The 16271-nt window shown below is 36.3% G+C and overlaps 1 protein-coding gene across 1 annotated transcript in view; it reads right to left on the reverse strand.

Annotated features, from left to right (window-relative positions):
• The window catches only part of Pkn (serine/threonine-protein kinase N), a 343091-nt gene that overhangs the window by 162255 nt on the left and 164565 nt on the right, over window positions 1-16271 (reverse strand). The window contains exon 11 of the mRNA XM_090400359.1: window positions 13308-13451. Coding sequence (XP_090256485.1) covers window positions 13308-13451 — 144 coding nt within the window. The remainder of the gene's footprint in view (window positions 1-13307; window positions 13452-16271) is intronic.

The following is a 16271-nucleotide window of genomic DNA, read 5'->3' on the forward strand; positions in this document are numbered from 1 at the left end:
GCTGAATGTTGTTTTCTTATAAACTAATTTTCATAAACTGAATTAATAAAGTCATCACTTTCAAATCTAAGTTTCAAAGCTCTGTTTTAGAAATAATTTAAACAGAGCAATTAATTTATGTAATATTTAATTCTCAGTTTTCAACTATGATTCATAGTCATGTTCAGCGAGAACTAAAACTGGTATGTAACAATCAAGCAGAACGGAATAACAATTTAAATAAAATCTCTAGCATAAGTTTTTATTATTATTTTTTTTTTATTAATAAATTATTCTGCAGTATAATATAATATCACTAGGTTAACAGGAAGGAAAAAATTCTCATAATCAAATTCCTGACATGTACCATCAAGGGGTGTACAGGATAGTATGATAGTACTACATGAAAAACTTACATCATCACCAACTTCCAATCAATAATTTTCTTCCAAATCGATCTGTTATCTGTCAAGACTCCAACATTTTTCAGATCTTATATTTCTGTCTTCTAAGAAACTTTTTACTGGCAGAGAACACCTGTTTTGCTACTCATTCCCCTCCCATTCTGTTTAAGTGACCATACCATCTGAGATCAGCAATACTAACAGATTCCTAGATGCTAACAATGTCAAGTTCTTTCTTAATATTCTCATTTTTAATATGATTATTATATTTAATTTAATATGATTTAACATAATTGCCATTGATGTCATCTGTTCATGCCCCTAATCTTTCTCAGGACTCTCATATCTGTGGTCTTTGTTCAAGTCTTTAATTTCTAACTCAGCTCTCAGATCCATAGGTTAAAATTGGTTTGCACACTGTCTTGTATACAACTAATTTAGTGTTTTGACTAATTTCTCTCTTATTCCATATAAATTTATTCATTGACTTCCTAACATACTGGATTTGATGATTCTGTTGTCTATTTCCATATTTAATTGACCATCTTTACTAAAAATTGTGCCTAAGTAGCTGAAATGTTTTACTTGTTCAATAGGTTCTCCATTCACAATGCAGTTGATATTTTCATTGTCTTTGTCTTTTTAATGCTGTCCTTCATACCATTCTATTACAACAGTTATTCACTTTAGTCAGGGAATCTTGCAGACTTGTGATGGATTTTAGAAGTATAACATCATCTGCATAAAGTAAAGAGCTAAGATTAACATCACCAATTTTGATATCAGGTTTAATATCACTATCCTTCATAATGTGATCCATACAGATTTCATTATCTGTATGGATCACATTATGAACAGAGGGGATAATGTACATCCTTGTCTGACACCAGATTTAACATCAAACTATCTTCCTGTACTTCAATTCTGACTGCAGACTTACAACTCATAAAGATTAAATATTACTAGATTAATGGAATCAAACTTGTAAAAAGGTCTCATCTCAAATTTAGTTTTAATTCTGAAACTTGACTGCAGAAGAAAATATTAAACTTCACAACTAAGTTTTCATACCATACAGAACTGCAGCTTTGTTTACAACAAGAAGTGATTTTATTATTGTTTTACTGCCATGTTATTTGCAATGCCTGGCAGTAGTGAACTCGCACAAAGTTTGTACTTTTGAACAGGAAATTTGATATAGTGAAAGAGAAAAAGAACACTGCTGATCAGAAGAGAATACGTTTGATAAGTTAACTGTTGAGGGAAGAAATAAAGCATAAAATCACATGCAAAAGGAAAGAAAATTTTTTTTTAAAAGTAAAAGAGGTGGGAAAGTATTAAGATATACATCAACCCTTTGAGTGTTACAAACACGCTGTGCACATTCATTGGTTTCATTTCTTTAGCATTATTAACGTGGTGAGCAAGTGTCTGTAATTCATTGGTAGCGTTACTAATTCTGTGAGCATGTTTACATAAACCTTTTCATTTTGAAATCATATCTGCGCTGGGTGCATTTATGATTTAGTTTTCTTGCTTACACATAAAGGGTGATTTTTCACTGTGAAGAAAGAAATTTCTGTACTTTGCTAGAAAAGAAAGTAAGGATGCACACCCATTCTGCAAAACATGCATTTTGCACTTTTTACATGGTGTGCCCTACCTGGCAAAACATGTAAGTGATGCACAAATTGTCAGGTGGAGTTGTGTGCTTCACTATGCTTCAAAATCTACCATAAATTAAAAAATTCTGAAGAAATATCACTGAATGTAGGTTATTATAGTTATTATTACATGCATTAAAATCATTTATTAGTTAATACTCTCTTTACTAAATCACTGACAATTTTTGCATAAAAATTGTAAATAAATACTTTCGCCATTATTATTATTATTTGACACCACCAGAGTCCAAGGACTCATCAAGGGAGGACACCTGCTCTATAACTCCGTCTCCACCATTCAATCACCAACTGACCTCAACTACACCAACGTCATCTACCACCGACCATCACTGGCATTTCCATAGACATACCATTGATCACAAACATCCATGCCCACAGTGGGATTCAAACCCACAGCCTTTTGGCTGGAGAGCAGATATGCTATCCACTTGGCCAACCAATTATGCCTTGTTAATCAAGTAGCATTGAAATTCGAAAGAAAACCCAACCTTGGAGTAAAATACCTGAAACTGGAACCAAATGGTGAAAGTGTTAAGAAGTAAACTTGTTCCAGTTAAATATTCTCAACACAGAAGACATGAACCTTTTTTGTGCTCAGGGATAAGTAAGAAGTTTTCAAAAAAAAAAAAAAAAAACATTAAAATTATCTTTATGTTATATTTCCAAGGAAACAGAAAAGAAACTGATAAATGTTAAACAAGAAATACACTGGCATCCAAATCCTAAGGATGAACACTATTTCTGAAGATTACAGCCAATTCAGAAAAATTTAGAGAAATCACCTTGTGGCAATTTATGTAATTGATGATTTCAAGTAGAAAGTAGGTACACATTCAAATAAAATGCAAAGGGTCAGTGGGAAGGGAAAGTGTTCAAGCTGACATGTATTTTTTCTTCCGCAAAGAAAGTCATACCGTGTTCACCTGTGAGGGTCAGTGACAGTACTCAACATGATAAAACACAAAAGGCTGCACTAAGTAAGCTGTGTTTGAAGGAAGCCCTTTTTAAAGTTACAAACCTGGATGTCTTGTATTGTCTCAAAGACATCATCCAGATAATTTTATGCAAGGAAGAATTACTGGAAATTTGAGGAAGTCAGCAGAATTACTGATATATTGCAAGAGAGGTGGGAAGCTCACATAGCATATCCAGGCTCTGGGCAGTATTTCAAGCCAATGAAATGTGTTCCAGATGTTTCTTAAGAGGTTGCCCTTGCTCTACCACAGAGCATGAATACAGATTTTTGGCTATAACAGCAAAACGTAATCGGCACACCACAGCAGGTCATCTCCATTAAAGCACAGGTATGCAGATCTCAACAAACTGTGGCAAGATGTCTGCGACAAGTAAGGATATATACTGAAGACCTGTAGTCTGCATTCCTTTATCTACAGCTCATTGTAGAACACATTTTCAGTAGTGTGGTCATGGTGTGGGGAGGTAGTATGCTTAATGGATGCACTGAGCTACAAGTGCTGGAAAAACAACTATGATTAGCAAACAATATTGCAACGAAGTTCTTCAACATCATGTTCAATTGTTCTGTGGTGCTGTAGGAGAAGAATTCATTTTTATGGATGACAATGTCACATCACATGATACATGCACAGTGGAGATACTTTTGGAGACTGAGGATATTAATCGAATCAAATGGTCAGCATGCTCCCCAGATTTCAACCCCAGAACACATTTGGTATGCAATAGGGAGACTCATTGCTGCTTGAAATTTATCTTCAGAAAACAAGGCCTTATCCTTGCTCTGAAGGAGTGGACCAGATTACCTCAAGAACCTGGTTCTAAGCATGGTATGACATTGTGAGAGCTGCACTGTACTTCAAAGTGGACATATCTCATAATGAAACGTCGCTCTACATAGTTTTCTGTAAGCAATGTACTTCCTTAACTACGTCCTTAGGAAATTTGGAACTTTTGTCAAAAACGTATTGCAATTTAATTTGTATGAATTTTATAACACAATATTTGTGTAATAGAAATTATTAGTATGCTGGCAATAAATTTGTCTGCATTTGGCTGTAATCATGAAAATGTTTTCTTATACAGGTAAAAAAGTAGTTTAACCTTAGCTTTTGGACACTAGCGTATGTTCTTACTCAAGAAATGGTTTGTACAAATTATTATTATTATTATATCATTTTACTTATTTTATTTTTCGAGGAAAATGCAAGGACTCACAGAGAAGATGGGCAGCCTTCTGAGGGGATGGTGCAGCACATCAGTAGAGTGGAAGTGACGGAGGCCATGAAGAGGATGAGGAATGGAAAATCGGTGGGCCCCGACAGAATTCCAGTGGAGGCATGGAAGGCACCAGGGGAAGAGGGAATTGCCCTGCTGTGGGACCTGTTCATGAAAGTTTGCCAACAGGAAAATATTCTCGAGGAATGGAGGGAGAGTACTCGTCCCCATCTACAAGGGTAAAGGGGATGCACAAGACTGTAAAATTACAGAGGAATAAAGTTGATGTCCAACACAATGAAAATCCTAGAAAGGGTTCTTGATGGTAGATTGAGAAAGGAGGTGGAGATTGCAAAGGAACAATTTGGCTTCATGCCTGGTAGATCAACAACAGATGCTATCTTTGGGTTACGGCAGATGATGAAAAGTATCGAGAGAAACAAAGGGAGCTACATCTGGCATTTATTGATCTGGAGAAAGCATACGATAGAGTGCCAAAGCAGTCTGGAGGTGTCTGAGGGAGAAGAAGGTTCCGGAGAAATATGTCAGGTTGGTGCGGGAAATGTACAGAAATGTGAAGACAAGTGTTCGGACATGTCTGGGACAGACAGAAAGTTTTCAAGTAACAGTTGGCTTGCATCAAGGGTCAGCATTAAGTCTATTTCTGTTTAATATTGTGATGGAGGTGGTAACAGAGGAGGTGAGAGAAGATGCGCCTTGGACAATGTTGTATGCAGATGACATCTTGCTGTGTGCAGATTCAAGAGAAGAAGCGGGAACTAAACTGGAAAGATGGAAAAAAGTACTGGAAGAGGGAGGTATGAGACTGAGCAGAAGTAAGACAGAGTATATGTGTTGCACAGTGGGCGGCGGACAGGAGACAGATCTGGAGCTGGAAGGAAATGTCATCAAAAAGGTGAGAGACTTTAGATACTTAGTTTCAACAGTGGAAGAAGATGGAGGGGCTGAGAAGGAAGTGGGATGCAGGATACAAGTGGGTTGGAGGAACTGGAGGGAGATGGCTGGAGTGTTATGCGATAAGAGGGTACCGATCAATTGGAAAGGCAAAATCTATAGGACAGTAGTGAGGCCAGCTATGACATATGCTATAGAAACTGTGGCCCTGAGGAAAAATAACATCATCAGGATGGAAGTAGCAGAGATGAGAATGCTTAGGTGGATGTGCGGTGTGACCAGAAAGGATCGTCTGAGAAATGACTATGTCAGAGGAACGGTGAAAATTACAAACTTAGGAGCGAAAATACAGGAGGCAAGGTTATGATGGTTTGGTCATGTGATGAGGAGGAAGGACGAATGTTTGGGAAGAAGGGTCATGCAGATGGATGTGCAAGGAAGGCGGAAGCATGAGCGGCCAAAGAAGAGATGGAGAAGGTAGAAGAGGACTTCAGGATGAAGAACTTGGATGTGGTGACAGCCCAAGACAGGAAGGTGTCTTGTCTTCCTGTCTTGGGCTGTCACCACATCCAAGTTCTTCATCCTGAAGTCCTCTTCTACCTTCTCCATCTCTTCTTTGGCCGCTCATGCTTCCGCCATGCTTTCGACAGGAAGGTGTGGAGGAGACTCATTATCAACAGTGACCCCACTTAAGTGGGAGAAGCTGCAGAAGAAGAAGAAGAATTTTTCAAAGAAAAACATGTATGAATTTCAATGTAGATTTCAATTGCCACTTGGAAGAGGGAAAAAAGTGTAGAAAGTTTTTTTTACCTTGGGTATAATATACGTTAAAGATCCCAAGCTATTTTATATGTATATAAATATAAACTTGGTTTTAATCCATTTCCCAAGTAAGCAAACAGACAAGTCAGTCAAGTTTGCACCAGCAAGTAGTGCAAGTCTGGGCGACTCTGTACGTAGTGCAAGTCTTAGGCAACTCGTGGTAAATGTGGAATAAGCTTCTGATCTCTCTCTGATTTAAGGGTAATATTTATTAAATTTGGAATTAACTGCTTTTGTTTGTGTGTACTGTGTAAACTGTGACTTGAAGAGAATAAACATGAAGAAATCTTATGTGATATTTATGCGCTTTATGTTTGATGTAAAGTCTGTGGGCCCTTTTCTCTTAAGAATATAAGTTTTAGCTATAATGCAGATTTGAACACAATGCTTATGAAACAAATACTTGAAATATATTATTGCACCCATACTATACCATAATTTACACTAATATTATTTGCTTGTAAATAAAGATATTAGTTTGAATTTACTTTTGTCTCACACTCAATCTGTTGAATGTTTTAGTTAACTTATTTTTATAACAAAATCCTGGATACAAATCTGTTTATTAGATAAAAAAATAAAAACTGGTTAATAATCTACTTTGGTATATATACTATTGACAAAAAAACGGTGCAATCAACAGATATCCTGGAGTAGTATGCAGGGAGAACAGTCAAGGCACACATGGAGAGGAGACCGGATTCCTTCTGTTGAGCAGTATGTTTGAAAATCTCTCTCTCTCTCTCTCACCAATGCATACTCTATTTTTTTATTTATCTCTTCCTTCCTACATATAATGGACAAGTTAATGAAACAGTTTTACTACAGATTACAAAAAAAAAAAAATCCATTCTTACTAAAAATTCTTGCAGTTTTCATATGCATTTTACCAATATTCATAGCCTTAACAAAATATAAATAATGCATGCACCACCACTTATACAGTCATCCAAACCAGATTGATTATTCCTAAGAGAACAAATTCAGTGATCTCAATAACCACTAGATCACTCTCAGCTACCTGAACTACATCTTACATAGTCCCACTACAAGGGCAGCATTTGTACATTTGTACATTCTGACAGTTCATGTCAGAGAATAGAAAATCTCATATTCTTCCCCAAGACACACACTGATCTGCTTTGGTTCAAAAATTCCTTGCCAAACTATGTCACACTCAATTGCTGTCTCTATTGCTCTCCAAATTCTAATAACCACTATGATATTTTTTGACTATCTCTCTTAAGACTGATTTTCTGCAGTAAATCCCCAAACAGTAATGTCATCTTCCTTGGTGACTTGGAAATTCACAACTCAAACTAGCTTCTTTTCTCCAGCTCAATTGACCAAGCAGATACCAAAGTTATTTGTCTTTAGCAGTAACATTACAAAAGACAAATAACTTTGGTATCTGCTTGGTCAATTGAGCTGGAGAAAAGAAGCCATTTAAAAGCAGTGATATTACACAGACTGCTCATCTACCCACTGCAGCAAAAGACAACCCTCATCATCTTGCCAACACCCTTCATCTCTCCTTAATAAGTTTCCCTTTTCAAATATAATGCAGAAATACAATCTAAGTTTTTTTCATCAAGGAAAACCTTCACTCAATGGTTCTCGGTCTAGTATCCTTTGACGTTACAAGAGTGCCGATAATAACCTTGTCACCTTTAATGCTTCCAAAACAGCTTTATATATTTTACAACTTTTTTTTTTTTTTTTTGATAATGCTCAAGTCAACACCAAATCACTCTCTCTCTTCTCAGATTGACTCATACTTCTAGCCTTTCTTTGCATAAGCACATCACTTCTATAGCATTCTCAGCTTCTAAAAAAACTTAGCACCTTTTTTCACTTAAGTACTTTTCACCTATCTAGTTACTCAACAGATGATGAATAGATGAAATTTGGCTATCCAAATCCCAAATCAGTCACAACAGAATAATGGTCTCACATTGGGGGGGGGGGGGGTAAACCTTCTTCATGCTGTTCAGAAGAGAGCAGTTTAGTTGATTGATACCTCTTTTCCCCCCACTCTCTTTAGCCAATGGCTTATAAATGGTTAGTTTCTGAATTTTCTGATATTTCCATGGGCACTATTCAGCAGAATCATCATCTACTACGACAACCCCCATACACACACACACCTCCATTTCCACTAAATCTACAGCAACATGAGCTACAGCTGCCTGACATGCTTTTATTAAACTACTGAATCACCAAACCTGCTGTTCATATGTCATTCATTTCCTCTACCTATGTTCTGTGGAATCATCTGAATAAAGTATTCTCCAAGGACTTCATATTATAGCGCACAATCATTATATGCCACAAAACTGTTCATAGCTAATTCTTTAAACCACTATACTGGCCTTGAAGTGTATATATACATCCATAATTACATGGATGTGAAGTGCCAATTGAAGTCGATATAATCTTTGGATACTATAGAAATAATATGGATACAAAGCATATATTTTTTATATATTTTATCCATGTGGCCATTTGGATGGTTAAACTCTGACTTCCTTGCTATTCTTCAATGACAGAGTGGTATCTTTATGAATTTCAGAGGTAGCAAAACAGTCTTGCTTATACCTTGAGACAAAGATTGTATTTCACTTCTCCTTTATCTTGTTAATAAACAGATCTCTGAAGTTTAATACAGATAACCTACAATGGCATAATGGCCTCCTTAGCAAACTACCACTTCTTATTGTGCTATCTTCTATCGAAGGTCAGCGACCATCTTGGCGAACAAACTGCGGTCTTGTGCTAATCTGAGCAGTTGTGCACTGCTCTTTCCTGTCCACGTCTTGATGTTGTCAAACCATGATATTCTTTGTCTTCCTCTAGTTCCTTTGCCATCAATTCTTCCTACCAAAATAGTTTGTAGAAGTTGGTATTTGCTGTTTCTCATGATGTGGCCAAGATATGATGATTTTCGTTTCTTGATTATTTGTACAAGATGTTTAGCTTTGCCAATGGATTTTAAGACCTCTTCATTGGTAATTTTTTCTGTCCATGATATCTTTAGCATTCTTCTGTATAGCCACATCTCAAAGGCTTCGATTTTCTTGATGGTTGTCGCCTTCAATGTCCATGTTTCAACTCCATAGAGCAGAATAGACCACACGTAACATTTCAGCATTCGGCATCTGACTTCCATGTTTAGGTCTTTATTGCAGAATAGTGTTCTCATTTTCATGAAGGACTGCCGTGCAACTTCAATCCTTGTCTTTACATCTATTTCTGGATCCCACCGTTCATTAAGCCAACAACCAAGATATTTATATCTTGACACTTCATCAATATTTTTCCCATTGAGTGTCAGTTTCATTGATGAGGCTGGATGTTTGCTGATGATCATGTATTTTGTCTTGTTGATGTTTATATTTATTCCCATTCTTTGGCTTTCTATGTATACTCTGTCAATGAGTTTTTGGAGATCCATAATGTTATCTGCAATTAGCACGGTGTCATCTGCATATCGTAGGTTGTTAACAATCTTTCCATTTATTGTGATTCCTTCTGGACATTCTTCTAATGCTTTTTTAAAGATTACCTCTGCGTATATGTTGAACAGGAGTGGTGAGAGCACACATCCTTGTCTCACTCCTCTTTTGATGTTAATATCACTGGTGGTAATGTTGTCTAATTGAACGGTAGCTGACTGATTCCAATACAGATTTGTTATTAGTCTTATGTCTTGTTCGTCTAGCCTTATTTGTTGAAGGACTTCTATTAAGTTAGTGTGTCTGACTTTGTCGAATGCTTTTTCAAAATCTATGAAACACATAAAGACAGATTTCTGTTTTTCTATACATTTTTGTATCAATATTTGGGTACAGAAAAGGGCCTCTCTAATACCAAAACCATTCCGAAAGCTGAATTGTGTTTCACTTAGAGTTTCTTCACTTTTTCTATAAATGTGATTCTGAATTACTTTCAAAAATATTTTTAATGTTTGGCTCATTAGACTAATAAGTCGGAAGTCACCACAGGAATTCGCTTTGGATTTCTTTGGGATAGTGATAAATGTAGATTTGAGCCAATCTGATGGAAATTCATCACTTTCATATATTTCATTAAATAGTTTTTCAAGAAGTTTGATGTTATCTGGTTCTATTAATTTTAAAAATTCTGTTTGCACACCATCTGGTCCACTGGCTTTTCCTGTTTTACTTGTTCGTATAGCATTCTCTATTTCACATTTCATGATTGCTGGTCCTTGAATGTTATCTTTTATATTTATAGGCTTCTGTCTAGTATCATTGAAAAGTTCTGTTACATATTTTATCCAAATCTGTGCTTTATTCTCTTCTTCTAGAACTATTTTTCCATTTTCGTCTCTTAGAGACACTATTTGCTTTTTCCTCAGTTTTCCGGAAATTTCGTTGATTTTCTTATACAGATTAAATTATCATGTTTCTTCTGAAGCAGTTCAATTTCAGTACATAAAATTTTCATCCAATTTTCCTTGGCTTCTTTTATTTTTTTCTTGGTGATGTTATGTGTTTCTGTATACCTGGCTAAGTCTTTGTTTTTGTACATTCTTCTTGTATCAATAATAGAAAGAATCTCATCTGTCATCCATTCCTGTTGTTTTATATTATTCACATAACCTACTTCTTCAATACTTGTTGTTATGATGGCATTCTTTAAGCTATTCCAAAGAGATTCCACACTTTTATTTTCTTCTATGTTAATCTGTTGTAATCGCAGGTTAAGCTGTGTCTTGGCACTTTTATTTATGTTCAGGTCTTTCAGTTTTTCTACATCAATTTTCTTCTTTTGTGATTTTTTAGCTGATTTTAATCTAAGACGTACTTCTGCAACTATGGGATTGTGGTCTGATGAGATATCTGCTCCAGGATAAGTCTTTGCACTCTTTATACTACTGTGGAATCTTTTATTTATCAGTATATAATCAATTTGATTTCGGATAATGTTATGTTGGTTATCTTGAGGCGATTTCCAAGTGTACAGTCTTCTGGGTGGAAGTTTAAACCAGGTATTTGCTATTGTTAGATCTTCTTCCTGACAGAACTGGACTAGGCGATCTCCTCTGTCATTTCTGGTGCCTAAGCCATGTTTGCCAACAATTTCTCCATCACCCCCTCTTCCTACTTTTGCATTGAAGTCACCCATCACTATGTTTATATCATGTTTCTTTGTTAGGTTTTTAATCTCTTTTAGGTGTTCATAAAACTCTTCAACATCTTCTTCACTTTTGTCAGCTGTGGGTGCATAAGCTTGGATGATATTTATGTTAACGGGGTTTCCCTTAAGTTGTAACAGCATTATCCTTTCAGAAAATGGAATCCAATTTAGTACTGATTTATTGATTTCTTCATCTACTATTACAGCTACACCATGTCGATGTTTGTTCTCATCATCCCCAGAGTAATACATTGTTGTATTATCTTGTTGACATTTTCCAGATTCTGGCCATCTTGTCTCGCAAATTCCCAAAATCCGGATGCCCAGCCTCTTCATTTCCCTTGTGGCATTTCTTAATTTGCCAGCTTCATACAGAGTTCTGACATTCCAAGTTGCAATTTTAAAAGTGGACACCATTTTGAGCCCGGAGATTCTTTGCACCCCTGTCCCATTTAAGGGATGCCGGGAACTTGGGGCCAATTGTAAGGGTTTGCTCGCCATGGTGGTTGTTCTGGAGATAAGGTAGAGCAGTAGTTTCTCCGTTTGCTTTCTGCTCCACAGTATTACAGACGTACACAATATAATCATATTGCCATCTGCAAATCTCTGATCACAAGCTTTTCCGTCATCATTTGGCTTCAACCTTGTGTCAGTACTGACAATGCTGCTTCCCAATTTCAGGGGCAGTGACCCCAGCATTGGGAAATTACCACTAGTAGAATCAAATTTCTCTACTTGAGCTGAAGCACACTAATGGCACAAGCACATATCAGCCATAGCTTCTTCAGCTTCCATAAAATGGTTATGTTTCAAATCGAAGACATTACTTCTCAACCCTCACAACTGCTAACACAATATAAATCCCATATTTGCCTAATACTGCTCACACATTAAAGTAATGCATCTAAAACCTTCTTGTCCAGAAGGGGATAATTGATTAACTGATGATCCACATCCCTCAATACAATATTCTGCTGAAGTGGCCACAATTTTTCCTCCACTTTCTTCTGAAACTGGAAGATCCCAAGCAAGTGGTCAAAATCCATTTACTATCCAGTTTAAAACTTACCAAATCAACTGTTAGTTCCTCTTTCAATCCATCTATCACTGTTCTTTGGAACATTCCTTTCAGATGATCAAGAAACATATCAACACCTCCTTCCTTCTCCTCACTCTTTTGAAAGCATGACATTCATGTGCTACAGGTTTTACCTTTTGTGTAGGAGCTTTGCTCTAGTCTGCAAATTATTATCTGAGACCTCCAGGGAGGCTACAGATCACCCACACCAGCTGTCATCCTTTCTCTTAAACTCATTCACCACTTCAAGCAAACTGCTGTTATCCAAACCATTAGTTTATATTCCAATCCCAAATTTTTAAGTTTATACAACAGCCTTTTATGTGGTATCCTATCAAATGCCTTAGCAAAGTTCAAATGTATCATTAGTATACCTAATCCCTTTATCCAACTGAGCAGCAACATTATTAAATATGAGCAAATTTCACTTCAACCAAGTGGAAATAAACTTCCAACATTATTCTCTAAATCCAGAGTAATTTAATGAAGTACCTTTTGGGCAACTCGTATAGGAAAGAAGACTTCTCCATTATTTCCACCTTGGTATCACCACCTCTGGGTCTGGCTCTCACTGACGAGACCTCAATAAAGGTCGAAACCAGTCTGGGTAGTGGACCTTCCCTTAATGCATAGCATTATACATGTCCGGAAGGAGATGTGCTTTGCATTATGGGAGATACTAAGACAAGATGTCATGAGAGCTTGGTCCACCTTTATGAGTTGTCTCGGTCCTGAAGATACTTCAGGCGCAAACTTTGTTTGCTTACACTTGGATAAAGGATTAAACTAAATTTATTACAGAAGCAGAGATCTAAAAATCTGTTCTTTACACACACAAATTTAAGTAGAAAAATGTTATCCGCTGAGCATAATGTATATGCAGAACATAATATTTAGGCACACAATAAAACAATGAACAGAAATCAACAAATAAATTAAAGTAATAACAATAACTTAAAAAATAATAAAATTATAGTGACTATTGTGCTAGAAACTGCTCTATCACTTCCGAACCTGTGTGTGTGTGTGTGTTAATGCTGCACTAAACAAGTGGAAACAAAAACTTACCATGTGTCTGAACAAAGCACGACGATGGAGGGCTAAGAGGACTTGTAGACTGGTCTGAACAAGCTTGAGGCATGGCTCGCATCATTAAACGACCCCATGTAGCTACATTGATATTCATTTGGCCTGGACGAAGAAAGTTTTTCCCTAAAAGATGAAAGAGTATTTATTTTAGAGCTACTTAATTGGCTGCATAGGCCAATTAAGTATATTGAAATGTTCTAAGCTTTATAAAATAAAAATATATAGGCATATATAATGTGTGTATGAGGATGGTCGGAAAAGTTCTCGAACTCGACCATAGATGGCAACACTATCGGCAAGATTTTTTTCCCCCTAAGTTGGTACATCTGTCATAAGCATCCATGTGAAATTGCAAGTTATTCCATCAAGTAGTTTGTTTTATACAGCTGTCTGAAGCAAAAGTGTTGTCTGTATCCTAGAAATAGATAAAATTGAGTATCATGCAACAAACGCCTAGGAAGAAGATGGACTTGGCAATCACCAAATGGAGACACAAAAAATGAAATTGACTACATTTTAACAGACTGTAAAAGACTGGTACAAAATGTTGGTACAATAGGCAAAACATACTTCAACATAGATTCTGACCACAGACTCCTCAGAGCCATTATAAGAATAGACCACAAAAAAGAACAACATATCAGGGCAACATCAAACCATAAAAGACAACCCAAACAAATAGATTACCACAAGTTCAGGAAGTACATAGAAGAGACCGAATGGACTATTAAAAACTGTTACATAAATGATAATTACATTGACTTTATTAATAAATTCAATGAGTGCGAGAAAAAACCAGAAAAACCGTTCTCTTTTTTTTTTTTTTTGTTTCCTGTGAAACAAAAAAAAAAGAGAACGACTCTCACCTCAAACTCTAGAACTACTGAAAAAGAGAAAAGAACTGAAGAAATCTGAAGAAAATTTTCTAGAATACAAAATTATCTGTAAATTACTAAGGAAAAGAATTCCAGAAGACTACAAAGCTTTCAGGATACAAAAATTAAGAGAAGCAGTGCAGGCAAAAACCAGCCTGAAAAAAATAGAGAAAGACTTAAATTTTAAACAGTCAATTCCATCTGCTTTACACGATCAAAATGGAGAAAAACATACTAATAGAAAAAGGATAGAAGAAATTGTGCAGAATTTTTATAATGATCTCTATGCAACTAAGTGCCAAGTTTTAGAACCTATCATTCCAAAACCAAGCAATATATCCGATGTACTTCCAGAAGAAATAGAACATGCCCTTAAGAAAATGAGTCAAGGAAAAGCCTCAGGACTTGATCCTGTTAAGGCTGAAGAAATCCAACAAGGTGGACCAATTATTTTCAAAGCCTTGGCTGCCAGATTCACGTGGTACTTCAAAGAAAAAGATTCCAGAGGAATGGAAAACCTCAAAAACCATACTTCTATTCAAAAAAGGGAACAAGGAAGACATAAAAAACTATCGTCCAATCTGTCTACTCTCTCACATATATAAGATCATGAACAGAGTAATACTGAACAGAATCCAAAACACTCTAGAAGACAACTCCAGCAGAGAGCAGGCAGGATTCAGAAGAGGCTTCTCCACAATAGATCATATCCAGGTCATTTCACAACTAACAGAAAAATGCAGAGAATACCAAATCCCTCTATGTTTCCTCTTTATTGATTTTAAAAAAGCATTTGATACCATAGAACACAATGCAGTCATCAGTGCCTTACTAGAAATAAATGTGGATCCTACTTATATCCACATGATAAAAGAAATTAACAAAAATCAGACCACACAAATAACCCTATTTGATCAACCTGTAAATATAGATATAAAGAGAGGGGTCTGCCAAGGCGATGTGATCTCCCCAAATCTATTTACCAGCACTTTAGAATACATTCCGAAAAAATAGACCTAAACGGAGGAATAAGCATAGATGGTGAAAAGCTACAAATTCTTATGTTTGCCGATGATCTAGTACTGATATCCCACAACCCAAAAGACCTAGAAGAAATGGGTGAAAAAGTATACACAAACAGCAGTAAGATAGGCTTAGAAATGAATCTAGAAAAAACAAAATGGATCAAAAACATCTACACAAGTGACAGTCACCTATGTATTGATAACATCCCTATAGAACAAGTTGACTCATACAAGTACTTAGGACAAACAATAAAAATGAATAACGATTTATCTGAAGAACTAGCAAAAAGAAAGAAAGCTGCATGGCTATCATTCAGACTAAAAGAAACACTTACTGATCCAAATCTTGACATCTCTCCAAAGGCAAAACTATTTAATAGTGATATTCTACCATCACTCACATATGGATCAGAAACATGGAACACGACAAGAAAAGAAGAAGAGACTCTCAGAATAACTCAGCGTGAAATAGAACGCAGGATTTGTAATATCAGCAGAATGGAACATGTTAGAAACATGGAACTAAGAAAGAGATCAGGCATAAAAGATGTGGTAACTGCAGTATATGAAAGCAAGATGAGATGGGCAGGTCACATAGCCAGACTCAGGGATAACAGATGGACATATGAATACTCAACTGGCAACCAAGAATAAAGAGAAAACCAGGAAGACCACCAACAAGATGGGAAGATCCACTAGTGAAATCTATGGGTATAACATGGAAGAGAGAGGCTCAAGATCGAGATTGCTGGAGGCATCTTTGCGACCAGCACTCATGGAGAAATCCTGAGTGAAACACGGGTCCATCAAGGTAATCGTGCAGTTATAAAATTCTCTGTAAAAGAAGGTTTCATTCGAAAAAATTCATTCAAAGTTCATAAAATGAGCTGCCGAGTTTAAACATGGCCGTACCAGCCTTGAAGATAATCCACATGAAGGATGTTTAAAAAAGTGTAACAACATCATAAATCATTGTTCAAGTGCACGATATGGTATTGGATGATCGGCGAGTCAAGGTGTGTGAAATTGCTGAGACTATAAGC

Source organism: Typopeltis vanoorti, chromosome 1, assembly GCF_054136105.1.
Source record: "Typopeltis vanoorti isolate ZY-2024b chromosome 1, IOZ_Tvanoo_1.0, whole genome shotgun sequence".
Lineage (NCBI taxonomy): Eukaryota > Metazoa > Arthropoda > Arachnida > Uropygi > Thelyphonidae > Typopeltis > Typopeltis vanoorti.